A 21,675-nucleotide genomic window follows, 5' to 3' on the forward strand; every position below is an offset into this window, starting at 1 on the left:
TACCAACTGGCAAAACTCAGATGTGGCTTCCTCCATGCAGTGGAATTTGTTGTTTTCTCTCCCACTCCTCTAGCCTTTGTCGATACCTTTAATATTAAACCCATCGTGCTGCCCTGCTCACCTGCCTTCTGTCCAGTTAGCTCTGATCTCCCCGGTGGCTCACTGTGGCCCCAGCACTTTGCCCAATGCCTGCGGCTCAAACAATGAGCAACAGCTCAAGAGCAAGTGTTGTGACAACAAAGCAGGTGGGGTGGGGGTAGCAGAGACCCTGTTCCCTGCCCTCTGCTGACCCCCAGTGAGAGCAGGGCCTGCCTGACACCGCTTGAGTTGGAGGTGGGTGCTTTGGTAACTGCATCTGTCTTGTCAAGGTTTTCTTCTGGGTCATCCAGGCCTAGACCTCAGGAAGAATATTGAGGTGTGGGCGGAGCATAGTCTCATGTGTGCATCTTTCTGGATCAGTCTCCATGGCCTTCGTTGGGTTTTGAAATGGGCCGTAATCTCTGCTTTGGGGAAGGATGGCTTTTAGGTGGTTCAGTGGTCAGGTTCCTCCGGATCTGATATTCAACCCAGGAAGGAGGGAATTCACTGAGATTAGGTTGAGCCGCAAGTAACAGTAAATCCCGAACAAGCAGGGCTGAAACGAGACAGAAGTTCCGGGAGAGCGCTGTGATCCCCAGAGCCCGTTATCCCCATGGACATTCCCACTGTCCAAGCCCAGCCAGTCCTACAGAACAGGTGGCATCACTGCCCTTGTACCCCAGCTTGGCTCCTCCCTGCCTGGGGCACTGTGACGGATGGAGTTGGATTCCCTGCTATTCAAAAATCTGGACATGCCTGAACCTTGTCCGGGGACTTTCTCATTTCCCAGCCTTCACATCCTCCCACCCAAGCCTGAGGGCGGAGGGAATCCACAGCCTGACTCCTGGGCTGAGGGAAGGGGAGGTCTTCCTACCATTACTTCCTCGTGGGAACCCAGGCTTCAGAGCGGAGTCTGCAGAACGCGCTTTGATGCAGGTTCATGTGCGCTTAGCAGCACCCTCTGCAGAGGCACACAAAACACACAGTAGCCGATACTCTCTTTACTTGCCTGGAGAGGCCCCAAGCAGTCAATATAATTGCCTCGTTTAAGAAACCTTTCCTTTTATGGACAGTGGAAAAGCAACCTTAGTGATGCCCACGTCACAGCTCACGGATTCTGAGTTACTGGGATCGATTAATGCAGATTTCATTATTAAAGGCTCCAAAGTATAAACTGCCCCTTGGCTGGCCCCAGTATGGCCTCGATGGCCCTAATGCTTGGGCCTTCTCCTTTACCAGAACCTTCCTTTCCTTTCAAAGTCAGATGTGAGTCCAGAAATATGTCAGAGGCCTGAGCTGTACCTCTGCGCCGCGCTGCTGAGTGGGAGGCCCCAGAACTGGCTGCGGAAGAGAGAGAAGAGCCAGCCAAGTGAGGGTGTGGAGGGCGGACACACGTCACCACCAGATCGGGCCATTCTGCTTCTGGCCTCTCTGGACAAAGTGTCCTTTACAGCCTCTCCATTGGAGCCTTTTGTCCATCTGGGGGCTTCTTCTCCCCTCTTTTCACTTTTCCATTTTTCCCCCTATTCTGCTCCCTGAGCCTTGCCATTTCTCCCTTTTATTTGTTGATTTTTGAGAGGGAAGAAGGGATATATGTATATATATATATATATATATATATATATCATATATATGTGTATATATATCATATATATGTGTGTGTGTATATATATATATACTCATATATATATGATATATATGGAAGCATCAGTTGGTTGCCTCTGTACACACCCTGACTAAGGGGTCAGGTCCACAACGTAGGCATGTCCCCTGACTGGGGATCCAACCTGCACCTTTTAGGGTACAGGACGATGCTCCGACCAGCTGAGCCACTCGGTCAGGGCACTTTGCCTCCTTTCCTCTCCCTGCCTCTTTTGCGAGGAGGACTCCTCCTTGGGTACAGGACCCTCATTGTGTTTCTCTCTGGGGCCCCTCGCTGGGGCTTCATTCATGATTGTTGAAGGAATAACCAGGCGATCAGAGGAACGCATGACTGGGTGAATGAATGCTTTTCCTGAACCACCATCTAGTATTTTTTATACCATAACCACCCAATTCTGGAGGGAAGCTCGGAGCAGGACCCATCGGTCTGATCTTTCTGAACGACCCAGTTCTTTCCCACTGGCGTCTGTATTGAAACAAAGCAGCACATGTAAACCTCTGTTTGGAACCACGAACGTTTCTTAATAGGGCGACAGGGCTTTCCGTGTCTGGACCTTCGTATTTCTGAATCTTAGATGAGTGGAAGCAGAGATAAAACAGAATGTCTGGAACGGCCAGATATGTGCCTTTGGGGCAGCCCTGGCCTCAGTGCCGGAAGGGATCTGTTGGTCATTTAGACAGACATTGTCCTTGGGCAAGCCCCAGATGTTGGCAGGATAATCAAAAGCAAATATAACTCAGGCAGGGATATTAAGGGTTCTGTTTATAGAGAAATAAAAGTATTACCAAAGCCACATACTCAAATAAGGACAAATTAGCAGTGGAACTGAGCAAATACCTTAATCAGGATGCGTTTCGGCACACCCACCCGCCTCCTCCTCCCTACCGCACTGGTCCCCCGCCCTGCTGGGAGGGCCGTGGCGGGCTTGGGCAGACATCTGACCGCCTCTGGCCGCCTCTCCTTCAGGCACAGCCCCAGCTGCACTCTGAGCCCAGCTGGTAGAGAGAACCCCCCCCAGATTCTGCTTGGAGCCCCACTTTCCCTGGATGCTGCTTGTGTGTCTGTCCCCAAAATTGGCTCCCTCGTTCCCCAATTCTGACTCCCTTTGTCCCTCTCATTTCACTTTCCTTCTGACCAAGAGCAGCTGTCCCCACAGGTGCAGAAATCCTGCAAGCCGATTCTTCTACTTCAAGCTCTAACTTGTCTGGCTGTCTCTGGCCCACAGGGAGTGGCCCTTTTGACAAAAGCCATAATCTGTCATGGGCCAGGGAGGAAGGGCGTTCTTCTCTTGGGCTGCAGGCTGTTTCCACGACTATTTGTAACCCATTCATCCATTCACAGTCATTTCTCAAGGCCCTGTTATGTGCAGGGCCTGGTGCTTGAGTGTGGGGGACAGAGACAAATAACTTGCTGGCTCTGCCCCTGGGGAGCTCGTGGCCTGGGGTGCAGGTGGCCCGCAAAGTAAATATTGATGGTGCGGTGTCACAGATGACCCCAGACATTGCACAGGAAGCAGCGGGGCTCAGGGGAGGGGCCACTAACTGCTCCCGAGGGTGGCAGAAGTCTTCCAGGAGGGCACATCCTTTGAGCTGAGCCCTGAAGGATGGGCAGATAAAGGAAGAAAAGTTTACCCAGTCTCTAGACCCCACGGCCTCGGGCACCTCAGCAGACATGAAGTTTCCCATTTATTTTTTTCTATTACATTCTGGTGTGGAAAGGGGTGGTTTTTCAGGAGAGATGGTCCCTGGTAGGGGGTGGGACAGAGATGTGAAAGGCTGCCTGGAGCTTCCTCATCCTCCACCTACCTGTCCCGCATCCCCCAGGTCACTTAAAGCCCAGGCCACCTTCTCACAGCAGCTGGTGTCACTCAGGAAGGGGCTCTGGAAGCATTGAACGCTGGCGCCTCCTCTGGGCAGATGAATTACAGCAAGGCGCCCTTCCTCACCCCAGTCTCAGACCCCATTCCCGCTCGGCAAGGGGCCTTTCTTGTATCAAAAAAAAGTGTGTGTGTGTGTGTGTGTGCGCGCGCGCGCGCACACACGTGATACAGGGCTCTGTGAGCCTCGCGCAGCATCTGATGAGGGGTGGTTCTGCCCTCCCCAGGACCCTGGTAGCCCCACTGGGCACTGCCTGACAGGTGTGAGGTTTGCCTGCGGGGCCTCTTCTTTCTCGGACTTGTGGTTTTTGGGAAAAAATAAACACCTGATTACTAAGTCTTCAGGACATTGGCTTAATGATTAAAAAAAAAAACTAACAAACGTTTCCTTTGGACTCTTAAGTTAAAACACAGCTTAAACAGTGGTGTGCTGGGGATGCTGGTGGAAGTTCTGTGCTCTTGACTCCAGACTGGCAGCTTGAAATCAGCCCTTTTGCCACAAGAGTCAGCAGATGCTACACATGAGCCCCCTGCCCGCCTCCACCTCTCCCCACAGCCCCTTCCAGGAGCCAGAATTTGATAAATATTTTTCTGCACACACACCTCGGTGACTTTCTGGAGCAACCCTGGCATCGAGGCTTGAGTTTTCAGTCTGGGCTCTGCAAAAACAAACAAACGAAAACTGTTGGCTTTGGGCAAATGAGTCCCCTGTAGGATCTCACTTCTTTCCTTCATGAAAAGGGGAGAACAGTGATGTCTGTGTACCTCGGAAAGTTGTGAGAGCAACGGAGAGAAATCAGATCCAGGGGCCTCCAACAGGGCCAGGTGTGAGCCCCAGGGGGCAGAGCCGGGTCTGTCCAGCTCCTCACTGGTGCTCAGGACTTAGCCCCACCCCCTGGACAGAGCAGGTCACTCTTCGTGTTAAACAGGTAAATGAGTGTGGTTTGTGGTGGTGCTGTGTGCGTTTTGTCATTAAGTAGCTTTTTTTCCATTTAAGACTGTGGATAGGCTTGGAAAATTGTAAAGTGTCATACGAACTTTTACAGTCCATGGGCTAATCTCCCTGGGCCTCAGTTTCCCCACTCAGGAAATGAATGGCAAGACAACTTGTCATTGCAGCTCTCAACCTGATACACCCATCTCGTCACTCGTACAGCCCACACTGGGCGGTGCTTCCCTCTGGGCATCCTCCAGGAGTGCCCGGGTCCCCCCCAACCCGCCCTTTCCAGCCAGGCTCCTGAGAGAGGCATCAAGTCCCCCGATCTGCCTGCAATGGAAGGAAGAGAGGAAAAGGCAGCAGGAGGCCTGGGTCTCATTATAAACTGTCCGGCTGCAGTCCAGGGGTCCCCGTGGAAGGGTGCCGTGGGGCTGGCGTGGTCATCCTCCTTGACAGCAAATGAAGGCTAAGCCCAAAGTCCTCTCTGAGGAGCCCTGGGCGTGTCCTGGGAGATTTTCAAGGCCTGTTCACCACCTGGGCACTGATCTCCCCCCACCTCTCCCGTTAGCTCTTTCTTTCTCCAGGGGGTTCGAAAGCCAATCTAAACTAGGAAGACAAGAGTGGAGGGCTGCCCACCCCCCAGGAGGAAACACAAGCAGGCTGGACATTGGAAACCAAAAGGGGGAAAGGGAGAGGCCCACAGTGGGCAGCGGAGGGACGGACGGCCCTTGAGGGAGGGAGGGTGAGTGGTGACCGGGATGTCCAGATGCCGGCACAGCCCCGTGGTCAGGCCGCCTCTCGGGGTCGGTCTGTCCACAGCATCCTCGGGAGTTGCTGAGGACCCGAGGGACCCACTCAAGAATCACTGGTGAGAAATCTGTCATCAGGTGGTTGGGGGAGGCAGGGAGGGGGAGAAACTTTCCTCATGTTGTTCAGTTTGAGGGGGTGGGAGAGACCCAAAATGCCCGAAAGTTTCAGCCACAAGAAAACCCAACACACGAAGGGAGCCGTGGTGAGAAGCAAGAGGAACTCTCCCACTTCGAGTGGCTCTTCTGGTTCAGGTGCTTTGCCTAAGGTGCCTACTTCAGTTCTCAGACTGGCCCCATAAGTACAGAATGACTAGTTCCATTTCTGGGTGGGGTTCACTCAGCTTAGTCCCTCGTCCAAGGTCCCGCCGATGGTAAGGGCAGAGCCTAAAAGTCCCCTCCCTGGTGGCCCCTCTCCTGCTGCACAGCTTCTCTTCCTCCACATTCTGGTCAGGCTCTACACCTTCTTCCCCGTGGCCTAGAGTGGACCCTGACCCATGAGTAACAGGCAGACCCTCCTAGTGACTCCTGAGTGGGGAGGCCAGCAGGTTCGGCACAGGCCTCCGAGGTGGGGCTGCAGATTCCTGTTTAGTTCCCGGGCAGCTCTGCTGGCCTCAAGGCCAGAGCAGTTTCCTTTTCATTGCATGGCACGTATTTTGAGGACGTTCTGTGGTCTTGACTGTTTCGGGGGCCGAGGCCATTCACAGATTCCAGGCTTGCACCTTAGCTTTACTACTAAAGAGCAAAGGGCGGGCCTCTTGGTTACAGTTGAAAAGTCCTGGGGAAGGTCCGTGATTGGTCCAGCTTCCATCAGATGCTCAGCCCTGGACCAATCACTGTGTCCAGGGAGGCAGGGTCATGGAGGAAGACGGAAGATGGCAGCTCCTGCAAACCACATGTAGGAAGGGGCTGGGGGAAGTACCCCCAAAGGGGTTTGAGGGAGCAATCCATAAGAAGGGGTGCTGGGCCAACCAAACACTACGTGGCCTTTTCCCCTCATAGGGGACTCATTCATAAAGCTCAGTGGCTGGCTGCTTGCTTTTCAGGGCCAAACAAAACCAACCCCGAGTCACAGTTCTTGGGTAAGAACAGGGGTGTGGTGGGAAATAGCAGAGCATCTCAAGAACCGCCATTTTAGCAAAAGTCCTTTCATCTACAATTCCAGTTTTTTCCTCCAAAGCATGTTGTAGCAGGTGTTTTTGTCTTTCCACTTCATAGACAAGATACTGAGGCTGCCCTGGCTGGTATGTCTCAGTAGACTGAGTGACAACCTGAGAACCAAAAGGTCCCAGGTTTGAATCCCAGTCAGGGCACATGCCTGGGTTGTGGGATGGTTCCCCAGTTGGGGGTGTGCGAGAGGCAACCAATTGATGCATTTTTCTCACATCCATGTTTCTCTCCCTCGCTTTCACCCTCACTTCCCCTCTCTCTAAAAAAAAAATAAATGAAATCTTCGAAAAGAAAGAGAGAAAAGGAAAGAAACTGAAGCCCGAAGTTTGTGCAGTGAGTTGGGAATAGAACTCCAATCAGAACTGGGCTTTCCTGGCTCTGAGGCCCTGGAGGAAGTTTCTGCAGGGACCGAGGCAGGACATGAGCCTGGCTCCAGGCCCCGAACCTCACTCTGGCCTCCGTCCAGGAGGGAAGAGGTTCCCCAAGGTCAGCCGGTCTACCCACAGACATGTGCAGAGTGCTCACTCTGGGTCAGGTTCAGAACCAGATGTTCACAGCTTAATGCCCCTCACCCACCCTCCAAGTAAAATCTAATGACCACTCAAGTTGGGGAATGCAGTGGGAAGACCGCACCTGGCCTGAGTGGGGAAGAAGAGGTCATGGTCAAGGAGGGTTGTCAGAGGAAGTGGCCCCTGAACTAGGGATCGGATGAGCTTGACAGGGAGAAAAGGGATGGAAATGCATTATGGGTCAAGGGAGCAGCAGCTGCGCAGACACAGAGACACACAGGAGCATGGGATCGTCCATGTCCTGACCCCAGGAGCAGCCAGGCCTCTGCACTGGGTAGTTAAACCTGCTCATAACACAGAGCTCTCCCAAGGTCACCTCCTGCCTCCCCTGTCTCTGCCGCAGCGCCAGCGTCATTACCCCAGGCTGACGGGTTCACTTCTTGCCACCAGTTCCACTCACTACAATCTCTTGCCCACCCCTGGACTCCTGGTACAGGCCCCGAAGCCCTGACCTGTCGGCTCTGCCTCTGTTTCAGAATCCCGGCGGAGGGCCATCTTTGAATACCACCGTGTGGAGCTGGACCCCAGCAAGGTCACCAGCAGGTCGGCCGTGGAGTTTACCCCCTTGCCAAGTAAGTAGGGGTGGTTCCCACTGACGGGGGAAGGCGTCCTGGGACCGTGGTGTCCTAGAAAGAGCTCTGGAGTCAAACAGACTGAGTGCCATTCCCAGGCCCACCACTGGCCCCTGTGTGGGTGTGGCCACCTCACGCCATTTCCCATCTGTCCCCTGGTCCTAACACCACCTCCCTCCCAGGGCTTTGGTCAGGGTCAGAACCACAGTAAGGAGCACTGAGGACATAAATGTTGGCCCTGATGCTAACTGGCATTTCTCAGGCCTGGGGTGTGGTTTGTGTTTGACAAATGGCAGCCGTTGTCACTAACACGTAACTGAAGCCCAGGAATCACATGCCTCTGAGAACTTAGACCGAGCCCTAGGAAAAATAACCAGGAACGGAACTGAGTGATCCACGGTTTATCATTGTGTTTTCATTAGTTGGGGGGAGGCCGGAGCCCACAGGCAGAAGGCCATGAAAGGGTTTAGTCAGCTCCTCTCCCCTCTCTGCACCCCACTCACCCACAGTGGAAGGCCCACCGTGGCAGAGGCCCACGCTGCTGCTGTGGACTCCGCAGGATCAGGGCTGGACGCTCTCCAGGATCTGGTCAGAGCAGCTGGGGAGACTGAGGGAAAGGGGGACCGTACTCTGATTCTTGTATTTTTTTAAGGAGAGTTTTAATTTCATCTTCTGTCTCACGGTGGCTCCCAGCTTCTGAAGCCAGGGCCCTTTCCCTGCCCTCTGGGACGTTCCTGCCTGCTTCCCCCACCCCCACCTCTTCCTCTTCCCTGGAGATTCTGGGAGCAGGGGCTGGGAAAAGAAGTGGAGGAAGCTTCCCAAATGTGAGGCCACATGTCTCAGTCTGGGCTCTCAGCAGGTGTCCTCCCCAACCCCTCAAAAGCAGAGAGACTCCAGACATCATAGGGTCACAGAGTTAGGACAACTTGCAGGTCTCAGCCCCACCCCCAGCCCAGCTGCCCTCCCTCCAGGCCAGAGAGCCCTGGGCCCCAGAACCAGTGGTCTCTCAGGAACTGATGAGCGCAAACTAAGGACTTAAATAAAACTTCACATAGGAGCAAGGACATCCAAGGACAGGGCGAACTTCCCCCGGGCCGAAGGAGCGAACTGTCCTGGGAATGTGTTTCTGGGACACTGTACATCTAAGCTACTTCCCACCCCTCCAGTGAATTCCGTGAGCATTTGATGGCATGCAGGACATCTGAAATGCAGATGAGAGATAAGGTCAGCAGGTCTTATGAACACCCCCGGAGGCTCCCAGGGTTTGATTTCAGTTTAACTAGAGCCATTCAGGGTCCAGAATCACTGGGCATGACCAGGCCATGGGCTCCCAGGTGGGTACAGCTGGTGGGGGAAGGGACAGTGCTCCCAAGGCTGTGGTTGGAGCCTCTAGGAGGTCCATGAGCTTTGTCCTCAGACAACTCTGCATCCCCCAGCTCAGGCGTGCTCCCTTACCTTGGGGTGAGGGAGGTCTTACCCAGGGTTCTTCCAGAGGTGTGGGTGGTCCATCTCCAAGCCATTGCCCTCTATGGCTAGAAGAGGCTCATGAGAAGGTAGTGTGAGGTGAGAGTGGATGCTGGGCAGAGGGACCCCACAGACGCTAAGAGCTCAGGTCCTCCGTTCAGACAGACCTTGGTTCACACCCAGACTGACTAGCTCAGTGACTCTCTGCAAACCTCAGTTCCCTCTTCGGTAAGGTGAGGATAATAAAAGCATCTATATAGCAATTCAGTAAACGTGTCCACCGCCCCCCACATGCCGGGCACTGTACCAGGCCCTCTGGATACATCAGAGAACCAAACAGCTCTCATCCTCAGGCCAGGCCACTTTCTGCTCATTTCCAGCCCACGGCCTTCCACCCCCACTTTCAGGCCTGCAAAGACCTGACAGGCAAAAGGACGTAAAGCCCCCTGCAGCCAGTCCCTCCCACAGAGTGACTAAAGGTAACCACACCAGGCTCACGACACCTTCTGTCCCGCTCACCCAGGGCTGGTTCCCAGCTCCCATCTCGTCAGGGTCCGTGGAGCACAGATCAGTTCCCTGACTGATGGGGAGTGGCAGAGTCCCATGGAAACTCACAGAGTGAAGAAATGCGTGTGATGTTTATTGAATGGCTGGTCATTTTTCTGTAATTAGTTCTCACCTCTTGCTGCTATCAGCCTGTCTGCTCGTCAGGTGAGCCCTTCCACTGCAGGTGTCCCAGGTGAGGGGCTGTCTCTCCTTGCAGTAAAACACATGGGCTTTGTGGCAGCTGGTTGCCACTCAGAGGTCGTGCTGGTTCACTTAAGTGGGTGGCCTTCGATTGCAAGTGAACACCTCTTAAAACCCAGCCCCTGCACCTCCCGCTCCGCTGGCCCTCTCTGCTTCTCTGCCTGGCTGGTACCAGCAGGGTCCACACTCCCTCAGGCACCCTGCGGCCACTAACTTCTCTGCTCCCCAACTCTGCCCCGCCCAGAGGGTCCCGCCTCCCCACTCGGCCCAGGCTGTTCGTGGTCTGGCTGCTGTTGAGAACACGCCTGGGACACGTTCCTCCCAGGCCCCCCGCCCAGGCGCCCTTCTGCCTGGACCTCTCCCCTAGGAGTTCCGCCTGCTCGCTTCCTCCCTTCTCCCTCTCTCTGCCCCAGCCGCCTCTCCTCAGAGGCCTTCCCCAACCTCCCTGAATAGAACCCTTCCCCAGGTCATACAGCCTCCCTGTTCTGCTCTATTTTTTTTTTCACAGCCCTTCTCACCACCAGGAACCTAGTGCAGATGTGTCTGTGTGTGTGTGCACGAGCCATCTGCTCCCCGACTCGACAGGCTCCATACGGGCGGTGCCTCTGTCTTTCCCTGTTCACCAGTGTAGCTCCAGCCCCTGACACAGTGCCCAGCCCATGTCAGGCGCTCAGTAAATATTTATGGGAAGAATGAATGGAGAGATGGATGAGTGAATGAATACCTGATAGGAATGTTGAGAGGAGCAAATAAGGCCACAGTCGGTAACAACAAGGAGCACTCACTGGGCTCACCACGTGGCCGGCACCGGGCTAGACCCTCTCTAGGTATCATCTCCGGTCACCCTCTCAGCAGACTTGCCAGGCACCTGGCATCGTGACCCCTCCTGTATAAATGAGGTGCTCAGGCACCAAGAGGTTAAGTAACTTCCCAAGTAAGATGTAAGCCTGGGCACCCAGAGATGCCCCCACGGCCCCTGGGGTGGCCCAGGTCCAAGAGCAGAGGACGAAGAAGGAATGGAAGTCAGTGTCTGGTTTGCCCTCACAGAGGGACACTCAGACTTCTCTGGGAGGAGGCCAGTGAGGAGGTGGACGGAGGCCAGGAGCAGGACCCCGAGACCGCCCCTTCACACGGCCTGAGCGCCCTGGCCGGCTCTGCCTGGGGTCAAACCAGGACATCTTAAAAAGTCATTTTGGTGATTATAGACACCAAACTGTAAGAGGCTAGGTTTTAATCGTTCCCACCACATGAAAAAACGATAATTCTGTGACATAATAAAGGTGTTATCTGCAACAGCAATCATACCAATATAAATGTATCAAATCAATATGTTGGATAAAACTTACTCAATATCTGTTAAATATATCTCAGGTTTTTTTTGTTTTTACTTTTATTTATTTATTTTTAGAGAGAAGGGAAGAGAGGGAGAAAGAGAGGGAGAGAAACATCAATATGTGGTTGCCTCTCACATACCCCCTACTGGGGACCTGGCTCATAACCCAGGCATGAGCCCTGACTGGGAATCGAACCAGTGACCCTTTTGTTCACAGGCTGGCACTCAATCCACTGAGCCACACCAGCCAGGGCTCAATTTTTTTAAAACTCCCTCTCAACCCTGTAATGGTAGGCAATGGTCCGGAGTATAACTTCCCAGACTAGGTGACATTTCTTTGTACATGCTGATAGCACTATGTCATTCTCCTTCATAAACTTCATCAGAATAATAATCACGTGGTTATCTTTGTTTGATTATCTGTTTAGTGTCTGTATCCTCATATGACTGCAAGGCCCGAGAAGGCAGGGACGAGGCCTTACTGTTCAAACCCCAGCACCAGCTCAGGGTCTGAACTCCCAGGACACAGAAAGAAGGAAGGAAGGCAGGGGGAAAGGAAGAGAGAGATGGAGGAATCGGGACTGGACTTAAGTGAGGGTGGGACCAGTGACCTCTAGGGCCCCTGCTAGTCAGAGACTGCGTGGTCCAGTAAGGACTCGGTGTGTAGGAAAGTTGCTCATCCTGGAGGCCCATGGGGAGCCTGGTGCTAAGGGGCCCCTGCCTTCTCTCTTGCAGCCTGCCTGCAGCATCGGAGCTGCGACGCCTGCGTGTCCTCGGACCTGACCTTCAACTGTAGCTGGTGCCATGTCCTCCAGAGGTTTGTGCCCAGACTGACCCTCTGGTTTTCCCGCAGGCAGACTGTGGGGGAGGGGCAGAGGGTAGCACGACCTCGCTCCTTGCCTCAGGCCTTATTGCCAAGATGAGGGTATCTCTGGCCAAGGGTCTGCTCTGACCCTTAGGACAAGAAGGTCGCAGAAGTGAGCTATTCCCTGAGGCTTGTGGCCAATCAAGGTGACTGCATGCCAGGGCCCCCAAGACATCAGGCTCCTGGAGATTCCAGCTACTGCAACTCCCTCCGCACACCTGAAACGGGTTAGTTCGTCCCAGGGCAGGGCTTCTCGGAGAGGTCCATAGTTTGCAAAGAATCAGCTAAGGTTCACAGATTCCTGGGACGTGCCCAGGCCCCTGCATCAGAATCTCTGGGAGAGAAGCCCAGAATCCTGCATTTCAACACGGTGCCTCATCTGCACACAAGCATGACGTCTGCCAGCTCAGAGACTGGGGATGACCCACAGACCCATGGCTGTTGGGCAAGAGCCCCGTGACCCCAAAACACCACTTCCAGATCTTTCTGAGGCTGCAGTGGGGTTTCCTGAAACCCAGGGGCGTGGAAATGCCAGGCATCTGAGGAAAGTGGGGGCAAACAAAGCTGTGCTTACTTGGTTTTAGAAGCAGAGAAAATTCTGGATAAGATACAGGTTCAGGGATAAAGCTCTTAAATCCAGCTCATCTTCCACTCCTTGTTCTGAAATCATCTCACAGATCAGACTCAGAAGTTGAGCCCTGTTCTCCTGTCCAAGATAAGTAAATGGCAGAAGGAAGAAAACAATAACTTCTTTGGGGACTAGGTCCCTCAGGAGAGTGGGATGCTCTGTGACCTCCAAGAGCCTTTAAGGCAATTGTGAAAAATGGAAACTGCAGAGTCTCTGAGTTCCGTGCAGCTGTCACGCAGCTGTCAGTGTTTCCTGTGCCCCTTTCCAACATCCTGGTGTTGAGATGGAAGCCATGGCCTTAACAGGCGGCCTGCCTACACACAGGACACAGCTCCAGGCTGGGAGGAGAGAGGGGGCCTCATTGGGCCCCCCAGCTGTTCCTCCCACAGCTCTTACTCAGTTGCTTTCCTGGTAAAATGGGCTGGGGTCATTTGGTTCAGAGAAAGGTGGGTGAGCAACACACTGTTCTTTTAACTCCTCAAATACCAATGGCATTTTTGCAAAGGGTTCAGAGCCCTTCACGTGAAAAGCACAGAGCCTCGGAGAGAATACACATAGGGCCACCCCCAGGTTGGTTCTTTTGGGAGTGGTGGCCTGCAGCGCGTGGTCCCTCATGTGCACTTTCGAGTTTGAGAGCCACCGTCTCCGTGAGGGGAGATCAGCCAGACGACCCCAGTTAACCCCCGGAGCCCAGGGGGCTGGCAGTCACCGCATGACTCAGCACCCAGCGACAGCTGAGCCGTGCACACAGCTGCATGGTGAGTCAGATGGAAGCAAACCCTCGCACTGACGCGGCCCATGTAATGCGTGTCCCCAACTGCGCCCGTTCACTGCGGGTTGGCCCGGTTAGGGGGGGCCAGGGCCTCAGGCGTGGACCCTGTCTTAGCTGGGGCAGTGTCAGCTACAGGACAGAGGAGCTCCATCACAGTGTGCCAGGCTGATGTGGTTCTGGAAACCTCTGGTCCTCAGATGCCCATGGGCCCGGGCTCTCTCCAGTGTGGGACCCTCCTTGCCAGCTCTCCGGAGCCTCATCTCCAACCAAGAGCTGACCCAGGTCTCTCATATGTCAGAGGGCAGGGCTGGTGTACTGGCACGGCCACCGTGCCCCCCCCTCCAACAGCTGCAGCGATCACCACGTGGGCTCTTGGCCAACCCTCCCCCTCCGCCCGCTCTGCCCTCTGAGGCTTTGCCGGCCTTCCCCTCCCTGCCCTAGGGCTGGATCTGATTTCAGCAGTTTCACTTACCAGGGCAGGCGTTTTCCTGTCACCCCACGTTGCCCCCCACTCTGGAGTCTAAGGGTGACCTTAACTCCAGGATTTGGCTCAGGATATAAGGGGCCTAACCCTTGCCTTGCTGCATCACTGTGAGGGCCCCTGGCTGGGGCAGCCCCTGGCACTCAGGGGGCTCTCAGCAAATGGCACTTCTCATGCTTTTCTCCTTTGAATCTGAGTTTGTTGGCTCAGCACTTGGAATGTGATGCTCCTAGACCTATATTGAAACCTCAGTCCTTGAAAGAATCATTGTGGTCTAAAAGAAACTTTAATTCCCACCCCCGCATAGAGCCCCTAATCCTCCATCCCCCATAGTAAGGGGCACAGAGGACCTGAGAGGGAGCAGCATGCATCGTCTGCTGCAGGGGCAGCTCGGGGACATCTCCGGAGGGAAAGGCTGGCCTCGGGCAGATGGGCAGGCGGTTGCCGGTGCGGAGAGTGAACTGAAGTTGACCAGCCATGAATGCTCTCAGTACTGGTGGCGCGTGATACTATTTTTTCCATGCAGATGTCCCTGCACTGGAATAGGGCTTGATGGATTCCTTTGGCACCAAAGAGTGAAGACTGGAAATCTGAGCGTGGTGCCAGGGAGGACCTCCTCTGCTTCCTCCTCGAGCCCCCACCCCTTCCCTAGGGAAGGGCTTGGCGTCTTCCAGCCCGGCTGAGCCATACCACATCCCGGGAAACCCTGGTCAGCCCGTTCTTGATCTCTCCCAGCCTGTGGCAGGACCCTCACTTCTGCCCTCCGCTGATCGTGCAGGGGTGCTGGCCAAAGCTGCTGATGGCCACCTTCCCCCAGCCTCTCCTGGCCAAGCTCAGGCCCTTCCACTAAAAAAAGGGGTCTCTGTGCATGAACAAGTCTTCCCCAGATGAGAATGTGTATGTGAATTCCCTGGATTTTTAGCAATTTCAGAACAGCCCCAAGTCAAGGGGGCCTGAAAGGTCATTACACATCGCGCAGTCTATCTAGCCCCCTACACAAACCATCTGGGCAGCTGAGGCCTTGGTCCAGGGGAGCTGGGCCAGAAGGAAGGTAGGGATTTCATGGACTCCTTCCCCTCCTTCTGGAAAAGGACTGGATGGGGCAGGAGGTTATGCCTCCGATTCCACAGCTTCCTGGTTCTGAGGGCACCTGCCCAGTGGTCTTGGGGGGCTTGGCCGCCCGAGCCCTGGGAGGCTAGCCCCCTCCTCACCATCATGGGAGAGCAGTGGCTGCACGCGGGAAATGATGGGGAGGGCTTCTCCATCACTCCCCCCCACTCCGGCAACACCTCTGACCTTGGTTCCCCCCGCAGATGCTCCAGTGGCTTTGACCGCCACCGCCAGGAGTGGCTGTTCTACGGCTGCGCCCAGGAGGTGAGAGGCTTGTGAGCCAGCTCGCGGGAACAGCAAGGCCCTTCTCTGGTAGCTCTCGAGGTGTCTTTGGCTCTTGGTGAAATCGTCCCCTCCACCTGGGGCTGGGCTCCTGGGGGAGGCTTTGTCCCTGGTGACGTTTGTGAAGCGGTTGCGACCCCAGCCTTCAGGCTTGTGAGGGCGGCAGTTCTTCTGGAAGGAAGGAGGGCTGTTCCAGGCGCCCCCCACTTAGAATCCCACACAGGTTCCTTCTCGCTGCGGACATTTTCCAGTATGTCCCGCACTTTGATCCTGTGCGGGAGCGTCCCTTTGTCACACCTTGTATTAACACACGTGTCACCCACGTGCTGCATCCTTGTCCCCTCCCTTCCTCTCTCCCTCTCTTTCTGCAGCTCTAGCTACTTAATGGCATGTGCTGCCTACACCGGCTCCGATTTAACCCTGACATGGCCCCAGGAGCTGGGGCCAGTGCCCCCTGGATCGGAGAGGGTTCATGACTTGGCCTGCATCTCACAGTTGGTGAGGTGTTGAAGGTGCCGGGTGCCAGTGTTTAAATGTCCACCCCCAGACTCCACTCCTGGGCACCCTTCCCTGTCTGTTTTATGAGTAAGGCTGGGTGAGCTGTTTTTTTCTGGCCTTAAAAGAGTCTTGCCCAGCAGCCCACTTCTGACATTGGCCATTGGCAAGTATACAGATCTGCCCTATTTATTTAAAACTGGCGTCTCGGCTCCTTCCTTGGGAAGGGTGTGAAGCAGTAGACAGATAAATTGCCCTGTAAGATAAGATGCTTCCAGGATAACGTGTTAGGCCTAAAGGTGTTCACGGCACAGCTTTGGTTAGTTCGCCCTGCCTGGACCATGCAACGGAATCTTACATTTTCTGGCCGCCGAGGGATGGATGTGCCCCCGCCAAACTCCTCTGTGTGGCGTGCCCAGCGGCGGGGCCTCCATCCAGGGCAGCCCGGGTCTCTCTCACAGGCAGAGGGCCAGACGTGTGAGGACTTCCAGGACGAGGACCACTACGCATCCTCCCCCGACAGCACCTTCAGCCCCTCTGGGGGAGACCTCAGCACCACCTCCTCCTCTCTCTTCCTGGACAGCCTCACCACGGAAGGTAGCCATGGGGGGATGGGAGAGAAGCCATGGGGAAGGGCTGTGGCTCTGGAGTGTCACCACCTCTGACAGGGGTCACCTCAGGCAATGAGAATTGCCCTGTCCTGCCCCGGATGAGGGACCAGAGGCTCACCTGCCGGTGAAAAGCAGAACCAGGTTTGGAACGAGTGGACTCCACGCCCAGGCTCTTACCGCTGCACCAGCCCACGTCAGGGCTGTGGGGTGAAGTTCACTGTGGTGGGGGGGACATGAACGTCCAGCCCAGGGCCAGGCAGTTCATAAACATCTCAGTTAATCTTCCCAGCAACCCTCACAGAACCTGTGAGGTCTTATCATCCCTGCAGAAGGAACAGACTCAGTGTCAACACTCAGACGTGGCAGAAAGATTGCCTTGTTTCTCTGTAACTTCTCTCCACCCACATCCAGCTGGAGGGCAGAGAACCCCGCCCCCAGAACTGCTGGGGCAGGGCTTCCTGCCCCGCGACCTCATGTGCAGGGGTCAGAGTAGGGCAGCCGTGTGCATCTTGGTTGCCGCTGACCCGTCCCTGCCTCTCCAGGCCTGGCTGTCCCCAGAGGCTCCGCTGCCATCCTGAGGCTGGGGCGGGCGGAAGGGTGGGTCTTACCAGCGGTCCATCCAGCTGAAGGCACCACGCACTGTCTCCAGAAGCCTGTGCAGGCCCCTCTGGGACTCTGGCTACGTGTAAGAAATTCCTCTTTTATCCATTTTCAGTGCCTCCAATCTAGGCTTCAGCGCCTTGCCTTCGGGCTAAGATAGAGACTTGTGGGCTCTCACCACCTCCCCTGAGCCAGACACCTGCTTGAAAGGGGCAAATGGAAAGAAGGAAAGGAGCAAGGAAAGAAGTTACTATTTTAAAAGACTGTTCAGCCCCAGTCCCATTTTGTAGATACAAAAACCCACTCAGAGGGCAACAAAGGTTACTCAGGGTCACATGAGGGAGGTAAGTGGTAGAGCCCTCGCCTTTTCAACGCAGCCTGCAGCCCAGAGGGTAATCGGAGGAAGACAAACCAGTGAAAGAGCTAACACCTGGGGGGCCTGACCACGTGCCAGGCGGGTGCTAATGTTGTGCACGCCTTAATGCTCGCTTCATCTTCCTAACGGTCCTGTAGGGTTGTACTCTTTTATCCCCATTTTGTAGAGGGGCCGCTAAGGTTCAGAGAGGTTGATGACTTGCTCAAGGTCACACAGCCTGAAAGAGATGGAGTCAGGTCTCATCTGGCTCCAAAAGCAGCCATTTTGCCCCTCTGTCCCGCTGCTCGTCTCAGCGCTGAAAGACACAGAAAAAGGTCTTCGTGGACTCAGGGCACAGGGAAAACTGGGAAGGCTGAACAAGCAAGGCAGAGTCTGATGGCTCCCATTAGTCCAAAGCTGCTCAGGAATAGCAAGGAGGGGTCAGGGCCCCGGGAGTGAGAGCAGAGCTCCTGCTGCTGCAGTGGGCACTGAACAAATTACATGAGAAAGGAGCAGGAGGAGACCTTGCCCTCAGGGAGTTAATAATCAAGTCCAGGTGACCTTCCAATGAAAGGGAACTCCAGTGAAAAGGCAGAGCCCCCGGGCCAGTCACCCCCGAGTCAACCTCATTGAGAACTCCCTCAGAGCTGGGCGCTTAGGGGTTGCCCAGCCCTTCGGGTGAACCGCAGGGCGCCAAAGGCCAGAAGCTGGCTGCGGGCCAGTGTGATGATGTGTGTGTCTCCTGCGGGCCAGGAGTGCGTCTCACTTCTGTGTGCCATGTAACAGTCCCCAGAAGAAGGCGTGAGAGTGAGGGCAGCTGTGGCTTCCTGCCATCCCAGTCCTGGACGGGGTGGCAAAGGTGACCAAGTTGCATGTATAGGAGAAAACATTTCGATGATGAGTCTCTGCACACCCAACTCTCAGGACGTCTTGGCAGGACAGGTTTCATCGCCCTCCTGCCTGTGTGATTACAATCCGCACATGGAGGCTTGTGGGGGCAGGTGAGGGACTATCTCTTCTCAGGGGACAGGAGGATGCTGTGAAGGAAGGGGACATGGCGCTCCAGCCAGAGGGACCGCCTCTGCAGGCCTGAGTCAGGCAGCACAGAAATCAGTGGGCTCGGGCTGCTGGGTTTTAAGAGTCATTCACTCGCCATAGAAGGCCAACCTCTCAAGTGAACCAGCAGGACCTCTGAGTGGCAACCAGCTGCCACAAAGCCCACGCTGCAAAGTCTACAGGGAGAGACAGGCCCTCACCTGGAACGGCTGCAGTGGAAGGGCTCACCTGGTGAGCTGCTGAACAGAACACTTTGATAGCAGCGAGAGGTGGGAACTAACTGCAGAAAAACGATCAACTGTCCGAATAACACGGCAGGCGTTTCCTCAGTCTGTGAGTTTCCATGGGACTCTGCCACTCCCCATCAGTCAGGGAACCGATCTGTGCTCCACGGACCCCGACGAGATGGGAGCTGGGAACCAGCCCTGGGTGAGCGGGCCAGAAGCTGTCGTTGGCTGGGCATGGCCACCTTTAGTCACTTTGTGAGAGGGACTGGCTGCAGGTGGCGCCACCCGTCTGCCAGGGGTCGATGTGGACGGGGCTGCGATGGCTTTTCAATGCTCTAGATGTGAAACAAGTTGATTCAAGTTAAGTTAATCTTCCCAGTGAGTTTAGGGTGACTGGTCAGTTTTGATGTTTAACCAATTTGTTATTTTCACTTGCAGTAACAAAATAGACTCAGAGGTGTGTTTAAATATTTTGTTTATTGAAATTCCCGAAGAAAACATAGCTTTCTATTATGTCTATAACTTGTTCTTTTTGTTTTGCTTTCAGTTTTTAAGAGTGCTTTTAAATTTTGATTTATAATTTTTTTAAAGATTTTATTTATTTACCTGTAGAGGGGAAGGGAAGGAGAGAGGGAGAGAAACATCAATGTACGGTTGCCTTTTGTGTGTCCCCTGCTGAGAACTGGCCTGCAGGGAACCGGCCTGCAACCCCAGCATGTGCTCTGACTGGGAATCGAACCGCAATTGTCTGGTTTGCAGGCCCGTGCTCAATCATTTCTTTATAATTATGTAATAGTTAAATGATGATTTACACAGGTATATTTTTAAAAGTTCAGCTTTTAGTTTTTTCTCTATAGGGAACCATTTAAAAATAGTCTCACGGTTTATCCTTCCACTATCTAATATGATACTCTGACATTTCAAGACTTACTGGAAACGAACGGCACAGCAGGATGCCATGTCCCGGGCTGGGGTGTGACCAGGCTGGGTCTCAAGGAGCCCACAGTCTAGGGAACTATGGGGCCTGAGATGCCCCAGAAACAGGTACCAGATGCAGTGGGACACCAAGGAGGACACACCCACGTGTCTTCCGGGAAGCGACAGGGCCAGGACTGGGGTGAGGCACTCAAGGCAGGTAAAAAACTTCAGGAGCCCTGGCTGGTGTGGCTCAGTGGATAGCGCACCGGCCTGCAAACTGAAAGGTCGCAGGTTCAGTTCCCAGACAGGGCACATGCCTTTGTTGTGGGTGGGGTCCCTGGCTGGGGGTGCAGAAAAGGCAACCAATCGATATGTCTCGCACACACCGATGTTTCTCTGCTTCTCTTTCTCCCTCCCTTCCCTTCTTTCTAAAAGGAAATAAATGAAATCTTTTTTAAAAAGTCAGGAGGAAACCCCCCCCAAAAAAAGCAGTAGTCAGGACAAAAAATACTTTCATGCAATATTTGTAAAAACCAAAATTGATGCCCCAAATTCCCAAATCTCAAAATCTTAAGTAAAGACAGGCTCAGACCCTGCTTCACTTGCTGAAACCTAGTCCCAGCACTCACCCTTCCTACACCGGGCCATTCAGGGCTGGGACTTGAGAGAGAGGGAGAGCGGAGGGGAGGAAGGGCATGCCCTGGGGGAGGAACAGAACGTGCAGCAGCTCAGAGACGTGCAAGGCGAGCATGTCGGAGAGCCTTGGGTGGCCGGTGACAACCTCCGCAGCAGGCTTGAGCTGTGGCGAGTGACATAAGGAAAGAAGATTGGGGCAGATTGCAAGGGCCTTGAACACCTGTGAGCAGAGGGGAGCCAGCAAAGCCTTTGAAACGACATGGATGGTGGAGGTGCTCGAGGGGACGGGGACAGGATGCACGTGCTGGCAGCCTTGCACTGTGCCTCGTCCCCTTTGTTCCGAGTTCCGAGGTTTACAGCAGTCACCAGCAGTCCTCCAGAGCATTCTGGCCATGTGGAACTCTGGTCTTCCTCTCGCCATGTGACCGTGGGGAGGAACCCCAGGAAGGGTCAACCACTGGAACTTACTTAGGAAGCCGCAGGATACACACCTGCAGGTGGAAGTCTGTCCTTCGCATGTACCCTAGGGGAGGTTTCCAGCAAACCTGACCTCGTGACCTTCTCACCCCTCCTCCCTCAGCTTCTCATTGCCCCTCAGGAGAACTTGAAATGTCCTCAGCACTCTCGACACCCCCTGCTCCCATCCCCTCCACCTCCAGCTCCACAAAACTGCTTTTTTATTTCTCAGTTGGCCAAGTCCTTGCTGGCTCTGGACCTTGCACATGCTCTTTCCACTGCCTAGACCCCTTTTCCCAGCCCCATAACGCTCCCCTCCTTCTTGTTTCCCTTTGTCTGGTGAGGCCCCAATCAGAGCTTCATTAGGCTGGATTTTAATAGTCCCTCCATCCACGCCACCTGTTAATTCCCTGATGGCAAAGACCATGTCTGTCCTCGGTGCCCACTTCCAGTGCGCAATTCATAGTTGACAGTCAGTAAGTATTTGTTGAGTGAATAAATGTGAGACTAGGAAAAATTGGCTTATTCATGGGCTTCCACCATTACGCTGCTGTGTGACCTGTGGGCAAGTCCCCTCCCCTCTCTGTGCTTCAGTTTCCTTGCCTCTGGCATGAAGGTGTGGACTGAACCTCCCTTCAGTCTCGTCCAGACCTCAAGTGACAAAAGGCCGTATGATTCCACTAACTTTCCTCCTTTCCTTTCTTTTCCAAGATGACACCAAGTTGAATCCCTATGCGGGAGGAGACGGTGAGTACAGAGCTGCCTGCCCCAGGAGAGGGTGCAGCAGTCACCTGGCCTCTTTGCTTCATTCTGAGTGGGGGAGGGGGAAACAACTGCAGCCTGAGCTTCCTAGACCTCCTGCTGGGTGGGAAGGCAGGGGCTTCCGGGCTGCAGGCCCCCTAGACTGACAGAGCTTGTGTCTACATTTAGACATTCCCATCTCAGTTCAGGAACCTCCTGTGGTTCTT

The 21,675-nt window shown here is 54.4% G+C and overlaps 1 protein-coding gene across 1 annotated transcript in view; it reads left to right on the forward strand.

The window, feature by feature from the left end:
• Positions 1–21,675, forward strand: part of PLXDC1 (plexin domain containing 1) — a 53,917-nt gene that overhangs the window by 27,440 nt on the left and 4,802 nt on the right. Inside the window, exons 8-12 of the mRNA XM_037140619.2 lie at positions 7,576–7,671; positions 11,951–12,032; positions 15,275–15,335; positions 16,310–16,445; positions 21,419–21,454. Of these exons, the coding sequence (XP_036996514.2) occupies positions 7,576–7,671; positions 11,951–12,032; positions 15,275–15,335; positions 16,310–16,445; positions 21,419–21,454 (411 nt within the window). The remainder of the gene's footprint in view (positions 1–7,575; positions 7,672–11,950; positions 12,033–15,274; positions 15,336–16,309; positions 16,446–21,418; positions 21,455–21,675) is intronic.

Source organism: Artibeus jamaicensis, unplaced genomic scaffold, assembly GCF_021234435.1.
Source record: "Artibeus jamaicensis isolate MK-2021 breed Jamaican fruit bat unplaced genomic scaffold, CSHL_Jam_final contig_1998, whole genome shotgun sequence".
NCBI lineage: Eukaryota > Metazoa > Chordata > Mammalia > Chiroptera > Phyllostomidae > Artibeus > Artibeus jamaicensis.